General features: G+C 50.8%; 1 protein-coding gene across 1 annotated transcript in view; it reads right to left on the bottom strand.

The window, feature by feature from the left end:
• NOC2L (NOC2 like nucleolar associated transcriptional repressor) overlaps positions 1-20,874 on the bottom strand; it is a 42,231-nt gene that overhangs the window by 8,874 nt on the left and 12,483 nt on the right. Inside the window, exons 10-16 of the mRNA XM_027882448.1 lie at positions 20,100-20,288; positions 18,260-18,399; positions 14,774-14,885; positions 10,310-10,423; positions 10,082-10,183; positions 5,297-5,440; positions 428-541 (exon numbers count right to left, since the gene is read on the bottom strand). Of these exons, the coding sequence (XP_027738249.1) occupies positions 428-541; positions 5,297-5,440; positions 10,082-10,183; positions 10,310-10,423; positions 14,774-14,885; positions 18,260-18,399; positions 20,100-20,288 (915 nt within the window). The remainder of the gene's footprint in view (positions 1-427; positions 542-5,296; positions 5,441-10,081; positions 10,184-10,309; positions 10,424-14,773; positions 14,886-18,259; positions 18,400-20,099; positions 20,289-20,874) is intronic.

Here is a 20,874-nt window from a genome sequence, read left to right as displayed (position 1 = left end):
GCGGTACTGAGCATTTGCAGGATCTCCCAGGTCTCCTACCACACCCTGGGACTCGTCTGGGAGCCAATCATCCTCATGTCCCATCGATTATTTTAATTGTTCCCCAGCATACACTGGAGACACCAATTATATCTGTTTCCTGCTGCCTGGCCAGGAGCCTGGCTCAGCCACTTTCATTGCATTAGCATCGAGACAGCTTTCCTTTGGACTCCTAATGGAGCTCCCACCCCCTCCTCCTGCATCCTGGAGTGCCCAGGGAGCCTTCCCTTGGGCAGGAGATGTGGGAAATGGTAGTCTGGGCACTCCTGTCCAGACAGAGAGGCCCACCTCACAACCAGCCACCCCCACCACCCTGCTGCCAGGACACGGCTCTTGGCTTCCCATGGGCACAGATGATGCCCAGTAAACCAGGGATTTAAGCACTTACCCTTTCTTTGCCACTGATTTCCAGTTGTATCTCCTTCTCTCTCAGCTTCTTCCACTGAGTGTAATACTTGGTCAGAGGGGTCCCCTCCTCTTTGACCTGTTTCTCCCATTGTTCCTGGGGAGAGAAGGGGGTACAAATTTAAAGGTTTTCAAAGCAGTCTTCCACTTTGGGAGTCAAGAGCACGAGGTTAAGACCCTTTCCCAAACCACATTCTCCCAGCTCACGGGTAGAAATTGGCAACCACAACTAAGAATGCAAAGAGGACTAAGTGTGAATTCAGTTATTTAAGCAAGTACTGAGTCAGAAGTGGTTGTGACTGACAACTCTCCTTAGGCAAAGCAATGCCTGAGGACTGCAGGGAAACCAGAGGAAGCCAAAAGCCGCAAGGGACAGGTTGGACAAAGAAACAGCTTGATATTGTGATGCCAAAGCACAGGACACCAGTGGCACTGAAGGACAGCATGAAGTCCTGACAAAGGAGCATCCATGGTGGTTTATATGATGCATTAGCTTATGGAAGATCAGATTGTTTCAGCATGAAATGTGGGTTCCCAGGTTCCTATTTCTGTCTTCCAGGCGAGGCCTGATTCTCTGACAGCTCACAAGAGGTTCTCCTAGAATGAGTCAGTGCCCCCTGGGATCCACTGTTACTCTCCTGGCCTTGAACATTCACTTCTGCTCTGGCTTCAGTGAGAAGATGCTGATAAAGAAGTCAAGTCAGATGATGCAGCTGCTGCAATGGGAAAGGAATTACTTCAACTGAAACTTGAAGGGAGGAATAAAAAAGGGACAGACCAGAGGAACTATCAGGACGAAATGTCTATTCCCTGCTCCTTCAATGAAGGCATCTGATCACCTGCTCAGTCCTTGCTTTTAATTCAGGAAAACATCCCACGAGCACTTACAAGCTCTAAGTACCAAAAATGTCTGATTGCCTGTTCCTCCTGTTCCCTGGCCAAGTGTTTGTTTTTCAAACAAACATTCCCCTGCAGGGTCTTGGACTCATCCCAGCCTGGAGAGAGCAGAGCATGAAGAAGTGCAGAGCCTGTTTTCTGCTGTCCAAGCAGAGGGAATAAGGAGGTGCAAACACTCTAAATGGTGGGAAGCCAATTAAATGGTTAAAAATTCTTTTATGCTTCAATCATTTGGCACGTCAGTGCTGAAAGGGGGTGCTGGTATGTCATTCTTCTTAACCTGCCAACTTCCTTTTACTAAAAACCCCCACAGAACTGTTACCTGGATCACCAGAGAGCCCAGAGGCTTTGCATTCCCCCACAATAAAAAAGTCAACCTAATCTAAGCAGAAAAGACATGACATACGGTAAGCAGGAATTGAAACAGGCAGAGGAGGAAAGGAATGAGCAACAGGAATAAAGCTTAGCATAGATACACCCAAAGGTCAGCAGGGATCCAAAAAAGAGTATCCCGAATCCAGGGCTGAGCAAACTCCAGAGCTCTGTACGTGTGTACACAATGCTCCTGACCGAGGGTGAGAATGACAAGCCAGACCATCTTCACAGCAGAAAACACAGCAGCAGCTCAAATATTCTTCAGCAGGTCTCAAATCAACTGCTCCTGGGCTCACAGGCTGCAGCCTCCACCCCACATCTCCCTCCTTTGGGGATGTGGGGTGGAGGCTGCAGCCTGTGAGCCAAGGCATGGGGAGAAGGTTGGTTGAAGAGCAGGACTGTGCACAGAGCTCCCATCTCACACCAATAACGATGTACTGTGAAGGGAAATGCATCATTCTCCACCAGGTCCTGACTTGGGCCATCCCTGGGAGGGAAGTGGAGATGACCTGTGGTCTTCTGCTGCTGGTACCAGGAGCTGAGCTTGGCAATTAAACAGCGCCCCAGCTCTAGCGGCACATTTATGCACCTCCAACAGGCACCATCCACCCTGCACCCAGCCAAACACGCCCTTTCTGGGAATCTCAGTCCCAGACTCCCAAACCCAGCCCCCCCCAGGAGTGTTTGCAGCCTGTCTGCAGGGCTGGAGCCCGTGTCTCCTGCCCAGCAGCACAACAACAACAACAGCTGATGTGCTGACGCCAGCCCGCAGCCCCCAGCACGGCTTCCCTGCCCATCCAACCCACCCCTCTGGCCAGAGCAGCAATTCCTGAGCAGCACAAAGGCACCTCTCTTATAGATCAGCCTCGGATCGTGCTGCCAGCTGTAATCAGGTAATTTGTTGATGCTGCTTGGTATGGACAGCTTCTGAGAAAGGCTCTTCTTACACAGAAGGGAAGTGTTTGTTCTGTCTGATACAGCTCTTTTGGTCTCTGGAACCCAGAGATAAAAAAGACCATTAAAACAATCACATTTTATCTAGGCAGAACACCTCAGTGGGAATTTTGAGAGAGGGGATGCCATCCCAGCCACTTGGAATTCTCCTTCTATTGCAGCTTTTGCATCAGTGTGCTGCCAGGGAACACCCAGCACGGACCAAGCCCACAGTGCTGGTACCTGCACAGCAACAAAAATATCATCCTCCACCCTCCAGAAAAGCTTTCAGTCTGGAATGTGAGATGGGGATGAACGCAGAAGGTCTGGAAATCCCATGGAAATGAGGCAAAGCTTCCCACCAGCTCACTCCCTCACCTCCCCCGAGTGCACTGCTCTCAGAACGAGGGGTCCCCAGCTCAGCACAGGGGTCTGATGAGGAGCCCAGCACACACTGCAGGTCCTTCCCCTTCCCTGAATCTTCCCCTGCCAATCCAGGGCCCACACCAGTGCAGAGGAACCAAAAATCACAGCTGCACATCAAACATCTGGATCCAACTTCAGCTGCAGGCTCCACTTTTTCTTGGCTCCCCTCATAAAGACTTTAATTATTATAATAACCTATTAGCACTGTGCTCTCAAAAAAAAAAAAAAAAAGCACTGGCTTTTCATTCTTAACAATGACAGTAAAAAAGTAAAGTTCTCAAAATAATAAGGAAGAAGTCAGGCTGAACACATCTGGTGTGCATGTCCCTCCATACCACAGTTCCTGGGATGTGAGGAGGGATCCTTCCACAGTCCCTCCACCTTAAGTTAAACACTGCAAGCCCACAGCACTGAGTTCAATGGCCAGGCCATTTCTTCTTTAAAACAGTCCCTCAGGTAATATCCCCCTTTCCAAAGCACACCCACCACTCTGTAATTCCCAGCGACAGCTGCATTTTGGGCACGTTGCCGAAAGAATTAGCTTAGAATTTGGGCTTCCACAGTGGAACAGGGACAAAGGCATGGGAAAACCAGAGAGCATTTGCTTTCAATTGCTCCTGCTGGCAAGGGGGACATGCACATACCTCCCCTTCCCTCAGCCCTCCTTCCCTTCCCTTCTCTGGCAGTGTTTGCTCAGGAGAGGTGCCAATGCCCCACACAGCTTGGAAACAACCCAGCCTTCAAGGGACACTCCAAATCATTTTGGGAAGCCCAGTCTCCATAGGAGCTTTGGCCCTTCTTGGGAATCTACACCATCTGCTTGCAAAGGTGTAAGGGGAAAACACGGGCCCAGCCTGGGCTCTGGGCACCAAAGACAAGCCACTATAGCTTTTCCACCCCACAGAAGTGCTGAGTGGGCTGTTTCCTCTGCTCCCAGGAGCACTGATATCCCAGTAAATGAAGGAAAGGCTCCCTTCCTGCCACAGGACAACACCACAGTGGTGCAGAAATGCAGCTTGCACAGGCAATCCTGGTGTCCTCCATGAGCAGCACTTCACACTTCGCTCTATCCCCTGAAATGGCAGAACATCAGTCCCTAAACCTGCCTGGCAAACTGGTGTCCTTCCCTTAACCAACCTCCTTTACTCAAGGCAGGTGCCTGTTGATGCCACTCCAGAGCCAGCCCCTCTTGATTCACACTGATGTCATCCCTGGAAAAGCAGGTGCACCAACCAGGAGACACCCAAGGCAGCAAGATGTTAAAATAATCATTTGGTTCTTACACAAGGGACTGCAGCCAGAGCTGCTGGGAAAAGCAGACAGTGGCAGAGTTGTTGGAAACCCTGTTTTTGTTTAGCTACAGACCTTCCCCAGTTCACCCATTTCATGGGAGAGCCTGGGAGGTTGAAATCTCTGCCTCTGCAGTGGGTGGGTGGTCACAGCACTGCCCACAAAAATACAAACCAACAAACCCCAAACTGCCTCGCTCCAGACGGGAAGCAAACCAGTCCAACCCAGACTGGTGTTTACAGAACCAAAGACTGCTTAGTCACGTCAAACCCAGTTCCACCAAACCCCTTAATCCCAGAATAGCACTGCTGTGTCCTGGCACTGGCATGCCAGGATTTCAGTGGCTAATTTTCCTGCAGTCTCTGCCCCTCAGTGTCTGCAGACAAATTAGTCTGCACTGCACTGCTGCTCCGTGCTCAGCTCCATGCCAACGGGTGGAGCCTCCAATGATGCAGAACTCGAGACTTTCCAATAAACCATGTGGCCACAGAGACTGCTCTGACCCAGCAATTACCTTGCAGGCAGAGGTATTTTCACCTCTCTCCTGCCAGGCAAGGAAGAGTCAGCCTCCCTGCTTCCTCTCACGGAGAGGACACACGCACAGCTCACCTGTTACCAGGCTGGCCAAGGTGGCACCTTCCTAATCAGGGATGGGGGATGATGAAAGAAAACTTCCCAGCAAAGCAAGGCATTTCCACGCATGTGTGTGCTTCACAGATCACAGAAGGATACAATTTACAGGCTCGTGTTTTCCATGAGGCTCTTGGCTGCTCAGTCCTGCCGGGCTCGGCTGTTTGTGAACATCGGCCCCACGTCACACGCTCCCGTTTCCAGGATCTCCTCCTCCTCCTCCCCCCTGCCACAAGCCCAGCCCAGCATCCAGAGCCTGGCTGCCTTTCCAGGAAGGCCACATGGAAGCAGCAGGACTCACCACAGCCTCCCTGCTGGCCACGCCGAAGGCGGCTCTCTGGCGCTTGCTGGAGATGTAGGCAGAGTTTTCCTGCAGCTTCTCCAAGAGCTGCCGGATGGGCTTGCAGTAGTTGGCAACCTTGCACTCCTTCAGGAAGGATTTCAGCTGGGAGGAGGAAAAGGAGAGGAAGAATGAAAGCAATGTTAAGAGTTTCCATAAACAGTAAAGAAAAAAACGCATTTCCCACCCCCGGTGACAGCACGGGGCATCTTTTCCCTTTAATTCATCCCATATTCCAGGGTATTGCCCATATCAGGCCTGGGGGTCCTGCCTCCCTGGGCTAGGAGGGTGCAAAGAGCTGCAGTGACAGGCCAGATGTTTCTGTGTCATCCACAGCAGGGGCTTTGCTCAAAACCAGCTCTTTTGCACCCTTAAACACTGCTTTGTTCTGGAAAAGATGGATCAGTGGAGTTCAAGCAGCCAGGAGGAAAAAGTCTGTGCTCTTGGGGCTTCAACTTCCAGCTGCTGTTGCAGTTACAATAGCTCTGTCTCCTGCTCTGTCAGATAATGAGGAGGACTGTGGACCAGATGCAGGGAGAAAGGAATAACAGTGGATACTAAATGGCCAGAGGCCTAGGGAAGCCAGGATTGGAATGGGGAAAGCTGTCCGTGGGGAACATCAGTCGATGTTGGGATGGGAATATCAAATACAGCGGGCTGTGGGTGAGGCTGATGGCTGGGACTGAAGGCAGAGTTTGAAAAGAGACTTAAAATTGGGGTGGGGGGGTGTGTGGGCTGGGAGTAAGGGCCTTTAGCATGGTTTGGTGGGAAAACTTGGTGCTGCTCCAGGCGGGTCAGGACAGAGCCAGCGGGGTAAGATCTGCTCCATGTCTGAGGGCACCAACCCAGCTCCAGCTGGCACCACTGACTTTCCAAGGGTTCAAACCCACACCCCCACCACACAAAAATCTACAGAACAACTCTCCAACACCACTGCACTGCTCTGACACCTCCAAACTAAAAGCTGAGGCAGCAGTGGACGATGCTCTTGATGACAGAATGAAAGATGGAGGTGTTCACATTGACTCATGCCTTGAATTCCAGTTTACTACTCTCTGTCTGCTAACAGTTTTCACCAACTCCAAGACAAGCCTCTGGAGTGCTGTCCAAATTCTGCAGGCCAAGCTCTTTGCTAGACCCATATATAAATACACACACACACAGACACACTGCACAGACACTTGATTTAGAGAAAGAGATCCAATAAAGCAAAAGAAAATGGTTAACCACAATGGAACCTTCATCTCAGCTGGGGCCTGCAGATGCTATCATGATAGAGATAAAGGGTTTCCAGTCAGCAAATACATTACTGCCTCCCCTACTCATGGCTTCAAATGTTCTGCCTCAAAAGACAGAACTGGGGGAAGGAAGAAGATGTCTCCCTCCTGTCAAGCCTTGGCTTGATCTTACATGCCAAGTGGGGAGGTATTAAATGTTAATCAAGAGGTGACAGTCACACCCAGCCCCTCTCTGCCAGGGCACTGCTCTCCTGATGGGTACGTTGCTGCAGGACCTGCTGTCTGTGACACACATGGAGGATCTCCCCCATTAACCAGCAGCAGGGGCTTCCCTTGTCCCTTTATCCCCAGCACACACCCACCTGCCATCACACAACCGGCTCAGAAAAATGGGAATTAAAGCACAGACCTTCCCTGCTTTCCACAAAGCACACAGAGCCCGTCAAACCAGTACAAAGAAACCACTGGCAAAACTATTCTTCTGCTGATGAAGCTCGTCCTGCCCTCACCAACCCCCCCCCTTTCTAAAATATTTATTTTTTATAGGTGCTGCATATTTATCTCCACTGAGAGATGCATTTGTCATTCGATTTATCTCACTTGATCCCCACAGCTGCAGCCCCAGATCCATTTCATCCGCTGCCACATACATTATCATTTTTCTTCCCTTGCACAAGTGTCACCAGAAATCCTGCGAAATCTCAGGCTCTATCAGTGCAGTTTGGTGCTGTGTGTTTGCTCTCACAGCCCCGTGTGCTTCATTTCTGCTTCCCCCCCTCCTCCTCCTCCTCCTCCTCCTCTCTCCCACCCTTGCAATCCCTCACAGTCCCACCACTATCTGCCACAGATATTAATGAAACCTAATGAGATCTCAGTCCTGTGTTAAGAGGCAGGGAACACAACCAGGGAGGTAAAAGAAGATAAAGGGCAAAGAGAGAGAAAAAGGGTCTGTATGTGCCTTCTCCTGCTCTGCCAAATATAAGCCATATCTTTCCAGAATAAAAGCAATCAGAACATAAATGTGTGTGGATATATGTCATTAAGATCTCCCATCCCAGCTAAGCAGCTCTGTGATTAGTGGGATTGATTCTGTCCAAGTGCCAGCCTGAAAACACCAAAGGTTTACACAGGCAGAGACCACAGCAAAACCCCAGCTCCTCTTACTGTAAGTGATGCAGGGAACTAGAAATGATCTGAAGCGACTGGGCATGTCCTGCAGGGAACCAAAATCATGCCCAAACCCCTGCTCACAAAAAGCAGAAGGAGAATTGAACTGGGGACAGAGTGAGCAGCAGCAGGAGTGGCTGCTGGCAAGGCAACCCAGCACCTCCTGCCCTTCTGTCTCGCTGTAAGCCAAGCCTGGATCGTGCCATCTCCTGCCTCCACCAGCACTGCCTACCCCTTAGCAGCGCCAGTTTTTCCCCCCTCTCTGCTCTGTGATGCCTGTCAGGGCTCTAGAGGAGGGAGGGAGCACCCAGAGGCTCTGCACTGAGCTCCTCATCAGCCCCTGCAGGCAGTGACCATTATGGGGTCACCCCTGGGGCAAGAACCGCAGCTTTGAACCGTCTCCCTGTATCACCCCTGGCTCTCCTTTCCTTTGATCTGCTGGGGGTGCTTCCTGCCTTCCAGGCAAGGAGGAGGTTGGAAAGTTGAGTTTGAAGGCGGTTCAGCCCAGCTTCTCCCAGAGCCGCTGACCAGAGGAGGAGGAGGAGGAGGAGGAAGGCAGCCCTGGCCAGCTGGAACGCAGCCCCCGCGCCACGGCGCTGAGAGAAGCGTGAGCTCAGCAGGGAGGGAGCGTCAGGACAGATGGATTTTTACAGTTAACTGGAACCGCTCCAGGAGAAAAGCCTCTCCCCACCCCACACGCCTTCCCGAAGGCTCCGAGATTTTGGGAAGAGAAACCTCAAGCACCCCAGCCCGGCAGACGCCACGAGGCTGCGGTCGGTGGCAGCCAGAGAGGAACCCGATAACATCAATCCTCTGCAGGAACCCAGGCTGGTCCCAGGGTGTGTTTGGAAGCCACGGGGTGCTCGGTGCCAGAGGGCCGTCAGCCGTTCCTCGCTCCAGCCAGAACATCGGCTCCGACAGCTCCGACGCTCCCAACAGCTGCTGGCTGGGAGGAGAGGGCCTCGCCTGCTGCCAAAAAAGCGAGGAGCACGCACAGCCAGCGAGCACAGGAGCTGCTCTGATGCACAGGGAGGGCCTGTCAGCTCGCATTAGCCAAGGCAGCCCCTGCCAGCCAGCACTGGGCCGTGCCAGGCTGGTGGCCCCAGCCAAGAGCCGTGTGCCTGGCAGATGCCAGGCTGCTGCACACACGGAGATCTGCCTCCCAAACAGCCCGAGGGGCACAACCCCTTGTCAGCCAGAGGTGGGTGTGACAGCAACAGGGTGTGCAGGCACACAGGGGCTCGTGGCAGGCGCCGAACAAGCGGCAGTTCAGGTCCCCGTGGAGGATGGGACAGCGGCCCTCTGCCAAAGCTGTGTGACACCTGCCACTCCTGAGTCTGGAGGAAGGGAGGGAACGTGTTCCAACACGTTTACACTGAATAGTGCTGTTTGCAGCTTCCTCATGAGGGGCAAGCACTGGATCTCTGCTCTGTGTGGCCAGTGACAGGACCCGAGGGAACGGCTGGAGCTGTGTCATGGGAGGTTTAGGTTGGATTCCAGGAAAAGGTTCTTCCCCCAGAGGATGGTTGGGCACTGAACAGGCTCCCCAGGGCACTGGGCACGGCCCCAAGGCTGCCAGAGCTCAAGGAGCACTTGGACAACGCTCTCAGGGACAGGGTGGGATTGCTGATCCTCGTGGGTCCCTTCCAACTCACAATATTCAATAATAATCTTACTGTTCAAAGCAGAGAGGTTGTGGCTCATTCGAAACTGGAGTCACTCAGCCAGCAAGGTATGAGGGAAGGTATGAGGGAAGTGGTCAGGAAGAGCACCCTGCACCATGGAATGGCAGGGGAGAGGCAAAGCAGACTGCTGTGCAGCACTGCTGTGAGGGGCAGCAAGGAGGAGGGATGGAGACGAGAACTGCACTTGTGTTGTGTGGAGGGACTTGGGGAGGAAGTGCCCCTGTGGCTGGAGAAAGGAGGGAACATTGCCATCTTGTGGAGAGCACCTCAGGGAGGTTGAAGGCAAGGAAAAGCACGGGCTCAGAGCACAGGTACTGCTCTGAGACCACACAGCACTTCAGACAACTCTGAATGCCAAGAACTCACCTGAGTTCCCCATCCCAAACCCCATCCCCACAGCAGTCATGCAGCCTCTGCTCCACTTTGGCTCCCAACAGAGTGGAAAAGTCCACAGCCACTTTCACCTACCTTCAGCCTCCTACTTCCATGTGATGCCTCTATTCCTCCCCAAGAACTCCCCAGAACACAAATAAAAATTAAGATTAAAAGGTAAACAGCTCTCCCCTCATTTTGGGGGCCACCTTGAGTTCACTGTTAGCCTCAATGACTTTATTCCTGCCACCCATGGCATGACCAAGAAGTGTTTCAAACCTTACCTGAATGACAGTGGGGAGAACCAGCTCCGGGAACCCAATGCTGTGGGCTTGGCTGTGGAGGTACTCGAGCATCAGGTCATAGAGCTGGTCAATGAGTCCATCCTGAGCAGGAAAAACCAAGATATCAGACAGGAACCAAACCCTACAGTGCCCAGGTTGGGAAAGGAGATTCCAGCCTTATGGGACAGGGCACAGAGGTCCCAGAGAAGCTGCTGAGGTCCCACTTACTCTGAAGGCCTTTTCCTGCAGGTTGGCATTGGAAAGCTTCAAGATCACGGCAAAGTTTATAGGCTTAGAACTCATTCTCCCTGGCTTCTTGTTGAAATCCACTTGTTGAAAGACCTAGAGGAGAAAAAAACAAAAAAGACTGTAAAGACAATCACACCACAAAACAAGAGAGGTGCTCACTGGCAATAGGAAATAATAAAAAGAAAAATAAAAAAAATGAGCCAGCAATTGGTAACATTTGCATATCTGATGACAACCATTGAGGGGATGAGGAGCATATCCTGTCCACCCACACTTGTGAGCGCACCTGAAGAGCAGCTGACAGCTCCTCTCCCTGTGCCCAACGCTTTTAAATTGCACTCCTGAGCAGGAAATAATTTCTATTCCCTCTATGCAGCAGCAACACATCCATCATCAGCCCCCAAGCAGCCCAGCCAAGGTGGGGATGCAGCACACACTGATTGCTCGAGGGTGAGGTGAGCAGGAAAGGGAGGGTGTTCAGGTCACACCGGTGCCCCCGGGCCAGAAAAGCACGGAGACGACTATTGATTTCTTTTTTTTTTTTACATTTTATTTGTCAATCCAGGTTATTTGGAAGGGAGGGACAAGCTTGGTGGCTTGTGAAAACAAAGAGCCCTTGCCTAGGGAATCGATGCTATAAACCTCGTTATGCACGGTTATTTCTTTGGCCAAAACAGGAGTATTGATCCCCGAGGTCAGACACATTAAAGCTGAGAGGAGTCAGCCTTGGTGGGATCCCAACATGCCTCCAGGCAAGCAGGGAAATGCAACCAGAGGCTTTGGAACTCGCCCAGGAGGAGCTGGGGAGCCGGGTTAGGACATGTAGGGAAGGAGGGGGGGAAAAAAAAAATGTGGTTCCCATCCTAAAGGACTGTGCAGAACAGGGAGACTGAGGGAGAGCATGACTGATGTCTAGGAATCCTGCGGCAGGGTGGGAAGGTGATAATGAGGGACTAGAGGGCCACAGAACGTCACAAGGCAGCAGTTTGGCTGAAGTGATAACCACTAGCAGACAGAGGAAAGGACAGGGCAGCGCAGGCAGGAAGGAGAAGGATTTTTGGCACTCCCAGCAGGCTCACAGATGATTTCCATGTGGGAGCTGGGATACACAATTTACACTGCCAGAGTGCAAACCAGAGAACCAGCTCTGCACCACAGCACTACCCCTCTGTCAACCCCTCCCTTTTCCTTCTCTCAGGCTCCAGGAAAAGCCTCCTGGCATCTGCTTTGATCACCCCAAAGCTGGATGCCCCAGACCAGCTCACAGCAGGGATATATTGCTGGGCCTGCAGCTTTCCCTCAGGTCTGTCCAGCCACTTCTGTCTCCCACTTCACTGAGGGAAGGGCTCAGCCTAGTTAAGCTGCTCAGGAAAAGTCCAATTTTATTGTCAAGTCGCCCACCTTTCTGCAGAAGCTGGTCACAAACATTAAAAGGTTGGAAGTCACCCTGCAAGTCACCTCAACCAGGTACCTCAGGGCCATGTCCAGCCAGATCTGGGGATTTCCTTTTTTTTCCTGTGTAGTTTTTTCCCCTCCAGTGTTATCTAAGTCAGGCCTCCTGTGTTTCATTTTCTGTGTAGTGCAGGACACTTATCTGGGTGTATCAACTCTTCCAAACTTCAAATCATCTGCAAGCTTGCTGATGGTGCCACTCTGCCCCACTGTTCAAACCCTTAATGAATAAGATAACCAGTATCAGCCCCAGCATCAATCCCTGGGGTCTTTAAGCGTATGGCAACGTCCAGCTTTATCTTCACATCAGCTGATTTTTCTGCAACACATTCCACTGCCCCCTCCCATATATATGTTGCTCTCCAAGCCCCTGGGAATTTTCTGCAAAACAAGACTCCAGCCATTGAAGTGTCAAAGTGAAACGCTCCTGCCTTCCTAAGCATGTCAGGGTTAACCTGCTCTGCCATCCCTCAGCAAGGGAAGCCAGGTTTAATTTGGCATGCAAAGTCTGCCTGGGGGGAGATTTCTACCTTGTCTATCCACACCTGCCTTCCAGAGGATGAGCCACCAATTTTCCTGCTGCAGAAGCCAGTGGCTGTCACACAATAAGTGAAGTGATGAAAAAAAGGGAAGATTGGGATCTCACAGGCCTTTCAAGGGGAGTAACAGTACAAAAATAAACCCCTGCCTGCTCTTCACTCTCTCCCAAGCCACCCCTTCCTATCTAAGATGTAATTTTAGCAAGCTGCTGCTTTTGCTCCATCTTGGAGAGCAGAGTCAGAGAGGAGACGGCGTTGGATGCCCACGCTGGGGAACATCAGCCCTTGTCAAGATGCATCAAGCAGCCAGCTCTCATTTCCACTGGCAGGGGCTTGGGGAATTCCTGTGCCTCTGGGAATGAACAAATGCTCAATCTGTGCCTCCTCAATGTGCAGCAGCAATGGGGTTGAGGCAAGAGGCAGCAAGGACTTGGTTTCCTTGGTGGAGAAGGGAAATGCAGAGTTCAACACAAGCAGCTTCACAGAATCCACACGCTCAGGCCATGCAGAGCCCTCTCCAAAAAGTGCACAAAGCACAGGGTCAGGAACTCCACAGCTGTTCTTTTACTGCACTTGGATCCAGCTAAAACAGTAACAGAGCAGTTTTTATCCTCCCCATCAAATGGAGCATTATCCTATGCTGGGAAGGCTTCGTTCCACTCCACAGACCCAAACCATGCTCCCCAAGTGCACCCCTGTTTAACACCAACATACCGGTCACATCCTTCCATCCCATGATGGTTTGAATGATGGGCTTAAAATGGATTCTGGGTCATGGCATGGTGTAGAATGGGACTAGTGTTTATTGACTTGGTCGCTGCTGAATTTGTGAGCTGGCACAAACAGGTTCATAGTCGAAGCACTATGGCTGGGCACCAGAGTGCAGATTCTCCTCCCAGCATCACCACAGCCACCTTGGGACTTTGGACAGGTCACTTCCCACTTCCTGCCATCTCATCTGCATACAGATGGAATACAATTCCAGCCTGAAGACAGCTTGTGGAGACACTCTAAGGGTTCTAAGAGTGTTCAGCTACCTCTGTGACAGAGAGGAAGAGGGAGTTGGGAAGAGATGGAAATATAAAGGGAACAGTCCTGAATGCTCCTGGGAACTCCACAGATTATCTGGGGGATCCCTGGCAGGAAACAGACAAGAAGAAGGGAAAGGCTGACAGCTGCAGGGAGATTTGAGAGTTTAACATCGTGACAGTTACGGAAATCATGAGTTATAGAAATTAAGGCACACATTTACCCTGCCCCCTTCTGTCCCTTGTCACCACACCTGGACAAGCAGAGCCCAGCAGCGCCTCACAAACACACGCAGTGGGATGGGATGTGGTTGGGGGCTGGTAGAAGCTGGAAGGAAGCTCAGAGTGTAGTGTGGGAACATCTGGCTGGGGCCCAACACTCAGATTAGTGACGAGGTGTCGGGGCCAGGACACGAAGAGGGGGGGAAAGGCCCCCAAGGGGAAAAATTTTATCTTTACAGCACTAGAAAGTAAAAAGCAGAGACAGGGGAGATGCCTCTCTGACAAAATCTGGCTGGCAGAGTTTCAAACACTCATGAGCAAGGGGAAGGAAGCAGGGGAATGGCAAAGCCACACAGGTCAGGGCTGGGGGGGGCAGGAGGAGGTTGATAAACATCGCTGCCTTCCGCAGGCTGAGGATGTGGTTTGCAAGGGACATTCACAACAACCCCAAACCACAAAGGCCTCTTGCTTCAACAAAACCTGATTAGGAATGAGCCTGGCTGACTCAGGGCTCTTATTATAGAAGTCTCCCTCCCTCCTCCTCCTCAGTGTCCAGCCTCATGCCGACCTCCTGGGGCTGCTGCATTCCTCACCCCGCCTTGCTCACACTTCTTCAGTGAAATCTAGCTGCAAAACTTCTGTATTACCTTCTCACAGCAGCAAAACTATAGAAGGATTGATGTGGAGAGATGTCAAGTGTCTGATATGTGGGAAAGCTGGATGGTCCCTTAATAGCAGTATTTCACCAAACATACTCAATTTTGCCAGGTTACACTCACAGAGATCTTTCTAAATTTTTGAATTCCTGAAGGGCTTTTTCCTTCCATTTCCCTTTGTCTGCACTTAGGAAGAATTCTTCCTTTTTCTAAGACATGAACACATCAGCAGGATCAAGAAACAGCTTGGGGAGTTACTGCAGCCAGCTCAGCCTCTGCATCTCTTCCTTGGCAACCCCTGTTTCCCACTCCAGCTGCATCAGTGAAACCACCAAGGAATGTATTTTTGCACCCAGCTGATCTCAGGTGCAACTCACAGGCCAATGAAAGTTTAATCCCATTTGCCCACCAAACAGTACATTGTCTGACGCTGTTTGCCAGGGATTATAGGGGAGTAAGCAAAGTGGGGAATCTCGGAAGCTGCTGGTGAGTGTAGTGAGCATGTTTATGGGGCAGAAGGTGTCAGTCAGCAGGAACCAAACTAACCTCCAGGATAAATGGCAACACTGGGATGAAGGTCCTGGTGTTCTCAGACAGCAGGGTAAGGGCACGGATGCAGTGCATGCGCAGAGGGTAGAAACGGTTCGTGGGTACCAGCCTAGAGGAGGGGGGAGAAAAGAAAGGATATTAGGCCAAGTTTATCCAGGAACTGCACCTGCAGCCTCCAGTGGCACTCAAGAGCCTTTCCTACTCTGCTGAAGAAAGGCAGCTTCAGTACTGCACAGCAAACTGAGCTATCCCACAGTGGGAAATAAAACTCGCTTGATAAGGCTGTAACACCAACGCACAAACTCCTCCAGCCAAAGCACAGGTTCCCCACAGCTGCTGCTGGGAGAAAGTGCTACAAGGGCCTTGCAGATGAAGTTTGTCACTGATGCTGTTCAGTCAGGCTCGACACTTTTGCCTCTCATGCTCCCAGCATGGGGAAAGTGGCAGGAACCAGCAGTGAAATGACCATCTAAAGCAGCGAGTTTGACCAAGGAAAGAGCTCCCCCAGCACACCAGAGGAGGAAGAGGTTTCCCTCCTCAGGCTTTGTACTCACAGAGCTCATGCTGTCACTTGAACAGTGACCCTCTCAGTGTGGAAGGTCACAGGGGCAGGAGCTGGACTAGCAGTGACCAGCACATCTGGAAGGACGGAGTGGGAATGAGTGACCTCCCACAGCCACATCTGTTCAGCTCTCTCCATCCCTCCTGGGCTATTCCCCATCTCCTTCAGAGAGGCAACGTGTACATTTGAACAACCAGGAATCAGCATGGGGGAGGGGGAAGAGGCCCGACTTTCTTTCACCCACATTTCAAATCATTTCACACTCAGATAGTGCCAACTCCCTTTGTCAGGCTGGGACTGAGAAGGATCAGCTCCCCCAGCACCACATAAGCCAGGAGCAGAGGGGAGAATGGAGAGCAACCCCTCAAACACACCAGACCTCATTACTGAACCACTCTGGAAGTCTCTCACTCTGAATGACCTGCACTTGAAGGCACAGGTGCCTCCAGCATTAATAAAAATTTCGTGGTTTTTTTTTTTTTTTTTAAAAACACAGTTCACAGATGACAGGTCCAAGCTGATAAATGAACCCCTCCCCTCCCCAAAGGGCTTGCTGAGCAATCCAAGAGAGCACAAAAAAAAAAAAAATAAGAAAAGAAAATGCTTGACCAGGCACCATAAATAACCTGCATCTCCCCCCCCTTCCAAATAGTGAAATAATTATCATTGGATCCATTATAGAAATAAATCTACTTTGCACCCCTGATCTGGCACCACTGGAGATGACGAAAGCCATTCTCAGGAATTAATTGATCGAGGAATAAACCTGTTAAGTGTATAGATTTACTGTAAACCAAGACCATTAATTTTAGAGTGCGTGGCAATGCAACAATCTGCTCAACATCCCAGTGGTGGGAGGCACAGGGAATACAAAACACAGCTGGGTCCCAGCTCTGCTGAGGGAGGTCCGACTGCCTTGTCACTCCAGGGGGATCAAACTGACTCACACTTCATCTCATGCAAAGTGCCTCCAATGTCTTTCCATCACCGTGTCCTGGAATGCCTCCTGTACTTCTCCCATGCAGCCAGGACACAGGTTGGGGGGTTGGAACAGCCTAAAACTTCCCAAGGGTTGTTTTTACTTGCTACAGGCCCTTCTGTTACACTCCTGGTGACCAAAGATGAAGCTTCTTTCAAACATCAGCCTCTACCCCAGCAGGACAGGACACCAAGGGAAGCTGCTCAGGGACACTAAGGCTGTGCTTGCTTCCCTGTGGAGGAAGTTGCACCTGCTTTCTTCCCTGTGTGTGCTGAGAGGCTGGAATTTAACAGGCACCAAAAATCCTCATTTAACTAGACACCAGGGAGGAAGTTCCTCTTTATACCTTGGGCTGCAAGCAAAGTAAAAATGCAAGCAGATACGGACAGAAAACTGTTTTTGGAAAAGGGATACCAGAAGAGGAGATTCTGTGGCATAAAAACAACCAAGACAGATGCAAGGTCTCATGGCCAGACAAACACACCCCGTGGTCACCGTCCTTGTGCTGGAGCCAAGCGCCACCTCCTGGCACAAAGGGCAGCAGGGAAGGGGATTCTCCTCCCATCCCTCTGGATAAATCACTCCCCCTACACCAGCAGCACAGGAGGAAGAAGGTGTTCCAGATGTTACACAGCATCCTGCCCCACGGAGCCACATCACTCCCACATGTCCTAACCTACTCCCTTTCTATACATCCCAGACACTGGGTGGGCTCAGTAAGGAAACCAGGGTGGGATCTACTTCTGTTTTCCCAGAGAATCAAAGAATGGTTTGGGTTGGAAGGAACCTTAAAGATCATCCAATCCCATCCCCTGCCATGGGCAGGGACACCTTCCACTAGCCCAGATTGCTTCAAGCCCCGTCCAACCTGGCCTTGGACACTCCCAGGGATGGGGCAGCCACAGATTCTCTGGGCAGCCTGTGCCAGAGCCCCATCACCCTCATAGGGAAGGATTCCTTCCTGATCTCTAATCTAAACCTCCTCTCTGCCAGTTTGAAGACATTCCCCCTTGCCCTGGCACTCCAGACTGTTGTAAAAAGTCTCTCTCCACCTTTGTCACACAGAACCTGGAGCTCATGCCAAGCAGCCCTGCCCATCCCTGATTCCAACAAAACTGCTGCTCTTGCTGAGACTCACCCAGTTCACCTTCCCTTGTCCCCAGATTCCTGATTTATCTGCCTGGACAGGTAGAAAACCACCCAGATTCCTCCCCAGGACAGCCAGAGCCCCGCAGGAGCAGTGGGAAGCAGCCTGGGGACGCAGGGGGGATGGGAAGAGGGATGTTTGGATACTCTAACGATCGTTTAAATCTGCTTATCTTCACCACCACTCGGGAGTTTTTCCAAGAGCAGGCGGGTGGTGTTTTTAAGCTGAGAATCTGGTTAACAGAGCTAACAGGATTTTGGAGATCACCAGAGATTCTGAAATTCCCTCAATGCTCGTTATTAACAGCCGTTTCAAAAGCACAGAAATTTCTGTGTATGAACCGAGGAAAGAAATTCTCAGCAGACGTACTAAAAATAACAGCCGAGTCCTAGTTCTTCAAATTCTAACAAAGATGCACCAAAAATGCATCTTTTAACTGTGTTTACAGAGCTGGAGGTGAGGTCTTGATTCTGCAGTTACATCCTGAAGCAAGACAGAACATTTTCCTTGCCACTATGTACAGGTGGGAAGGTAACTGTCCAGGCTATTCAGACTGACACTTCTCTTATACACAGAATTTAGCCTAGGGAAGAATAACCTACACAGCAACTTTCTCACCACCTAAACACGCTCACAACACATCTTTGGCTGGAATGCTTCAATCAAAAGCAGCTCTGAGTCAACTCCTTACAATGCAAGGTTAAATCTAAATCACATAACAGTAACACTCCTCAGCAACTGCCCTGCATCAAGGAATGGACAAATATGGCACAGGGAAAAAAAAATTCTACTTACTTTATACAGCCAATGATGACCTGTGTCAAAGGATAGATTAAGGGCTCCATGACCTCACTGGGATAGATGGTGCTGAGAACACGACACCAGAAGTACAGGCAGTGGATATACTGCCAGTTATAAACAGACTGGAAGTTCTCCTGCAGGAAAGGGAAAAATAAAAGGCACAGAACTTTGAAAACTCGCCCTGCTTTCTCCACAAGACTCATTTTATACAGGAATAACCATCATTGTACTGCTACTCTGAGAGCAGTGGCTGAGCCACCAGCCAGCAAGTTCAGATGCTGCATTGGCAACGCTGTGGTTTTGGTACAAGTCAGTGCCTGGAGGAAACAATGTAAATAAAAGCAGTCTGGGGGTGTTGCTCAAGCGTGGCTCCTTTGAGAAGGAGTCCTTAGAGGACACACTTTCCAAAGAGTTCTGCATGCATTCCCCAAAACTGCATGAAGAAAGAGAGGGGATAAAACTCAGCAAGGTGCCTCAGCTCCCACTTGTGTTTGTTTCAGACTTTCAAGGCCCAGGTCATCTCTTCTGAATGGATAAGAAAGATGCACAAGTCCTGAAACAAGGACAGGAGCCCCCCAACTGCAGCCACTGGAACAAACCTTGCAAGGAAGATTAAAGCCAAGCCACAGCTGGACATGGCAGAGCTCTGCCAGCTCTCACCAGGTCACTGAGATGCACCAAAGAGCTCTTCTCAGCTTCTCTTGCACAAGGACAGACAAGCAATCTGCTCCTGTAATCACCTTCCACGACCATCCACCGCTCCATTTAAATAGGCTTATTGCTTGGATTTGTACATTTTGGTTGTGCTGTTCTCATTTCAAGTTCCACAGCCCTCCCCAGCTGTGAAATCAAGTGGATTTAGTTCTTGTCTGGACCAGAACTAAGGGTGTAAGAAGCCAGTACAATCCAATTAGGGGATATACAGCCCAGACTTCATTTATCTCTGCTTATTTATCCCCATGTCTGAACAGCCAGGAGATTTAGCTGGTCACCAATCCTGCAATGTTTGGGGGCAGCTGAACAACTAATCTATTGGGGTCTGTTTTGCTAAACACGAATAAAGCCAGGATTAGCAATCTGACTTAGATTTCCGAGGTCAGACTGGAGGTGGCTGAAACCAGGGCTGCTCCCAAAAGGTCTGAGCTGCTTTGTTCAATTAAGTCCTCTAAATAGTGCAGACTTTTTGCAGGAGAGATGCACACACCAAGGTGGTTCCTAATCTTCCTCTTTACCTTGAGGTTTTGTGACAGAGGCTGCAAACAGCAGCTTCAGAGTGCAAAAAGGGTGCCCAAGGCACAGGATGGGAAGTGCATCACAAACTCTTGCAGGTGGGGAGAGAAAAGTGATTCCCATCCTGCTAGTGGGCAGGGACACCCTCCACTAGCCCAGGTTGCTCAGAGCTCCATCCAGACTGGGCTTGAACACTTTCAGGGATGGGGCAGCCACACATTCTCTGGGCAACCTGTGCCAGGGCCTTGCCATCCTCACAGGGAAGAATTTCTTTGGTATATCCAATCTAAACCTCCTCTCTGCCAGTTTGAAGCCATTCCCCCTTGTCCTGTCACTCCATGCTCCTGTAAACAGTCTCTTCTTTTTTTTTGTAGGTTCTCCTCAGGTCCTGGAAGGCCACAATCAGGTCACTCCAGAGCCTTCTCTCCTTCCTTGCTGAAATTCTACCACGGGCAACCCTGGAGCTCCAGCCCCTTGGCTGGGCGATGAAACGGGTCAGACAAGCGAGGCACCACCAAAAGCCTGAAGTGATGACTGTAATCTCCCCTCTCCACACATTCCCCTGTAGGAGGACACACTCCTTCCACACCCAAGGGGCACCCACCTTCTTCTTGATGGTCATGGCGCTGCGCAGGTGGATGGCAAGCTGGCGGATGTAGATGAAGGCGTGCTGGTAGGAGGTGTGGGTGTCCAGGGCGTACATCTCCGTCAGGGTGCGCTGCATGAAGTTGATCATGGGCAGGACGTTGGGAGAGGTGAATCTGGAGTTCTTCACAAAGGCAATGTACATTTGCTGTGCAGGGGAGAGGAGTAGATAACAACCAGGTGAAAAAAAAACACGTGGCGAGAGACGTTCTCGCGCTGACCCTCCCCACCACCCAGGCGTGTCCAAACCAAGGGGGGGAAGTGTTCCTTTCATAAAGAAATATGCAAAAGTAATAATCCAGCCTGCTCCTTCTTTAGAGGGGAGAGAGGAAAGAGTCTGTTTACCACAGAGCTCAGAGATGTCCCCACCACTGTCTGCCTGCAAGAAGAAAACACTTGGTTTTCTCTGGAAGAAGGCACTCGGGATGGTCTAGGCCATCCGTGGTTCTGGCTGGGCACAGTTCTCTTGCTTAGGTGCCACTGCCACAGAAAACTACGCTTGGTAACCTCAGGTGAAAGATCAGAGCAGCTCAGTTGTATGGCAGCACTTCAGGAAAGCCCTGAAGAATCTGGAAGATGAGTAGATAGATCACCAGCAGAGATCTTCCCCGCTCAGAGTCTCTGTGCCTCCAGCAGGAAGGGGAGCAGTAGGAAGAGCAGAGATCACTCTGACCTAACAGAATTTCTGCCTTGTTTAATTTTCTGGACATAACCAGCATCATCTAATAAGCTGC

Source organism: Empidonax traillii, unplaced genomic scaffold (assembly GCF_003031625.1).
Source record: "Empidonax traillii isolate 1590-97213 ecotype Southwest subspecies unplaced genomic scaffold, ASM303162v1 scaffold106:size2091409, whole genome shotgun sequence".
In the NCBI taxonomy this organism is placed as follows: Eukaryota; Metazoa; Chordata; class Aves; order Passeriformes; family Tyrannidae; genus Empidonax; species Empidonax traillii.
The sequence above is the reverse complement of the archived record's forward strand: the minus strand, read 5'-3'. Positions and strand labels throughout refer to the sequence as shown.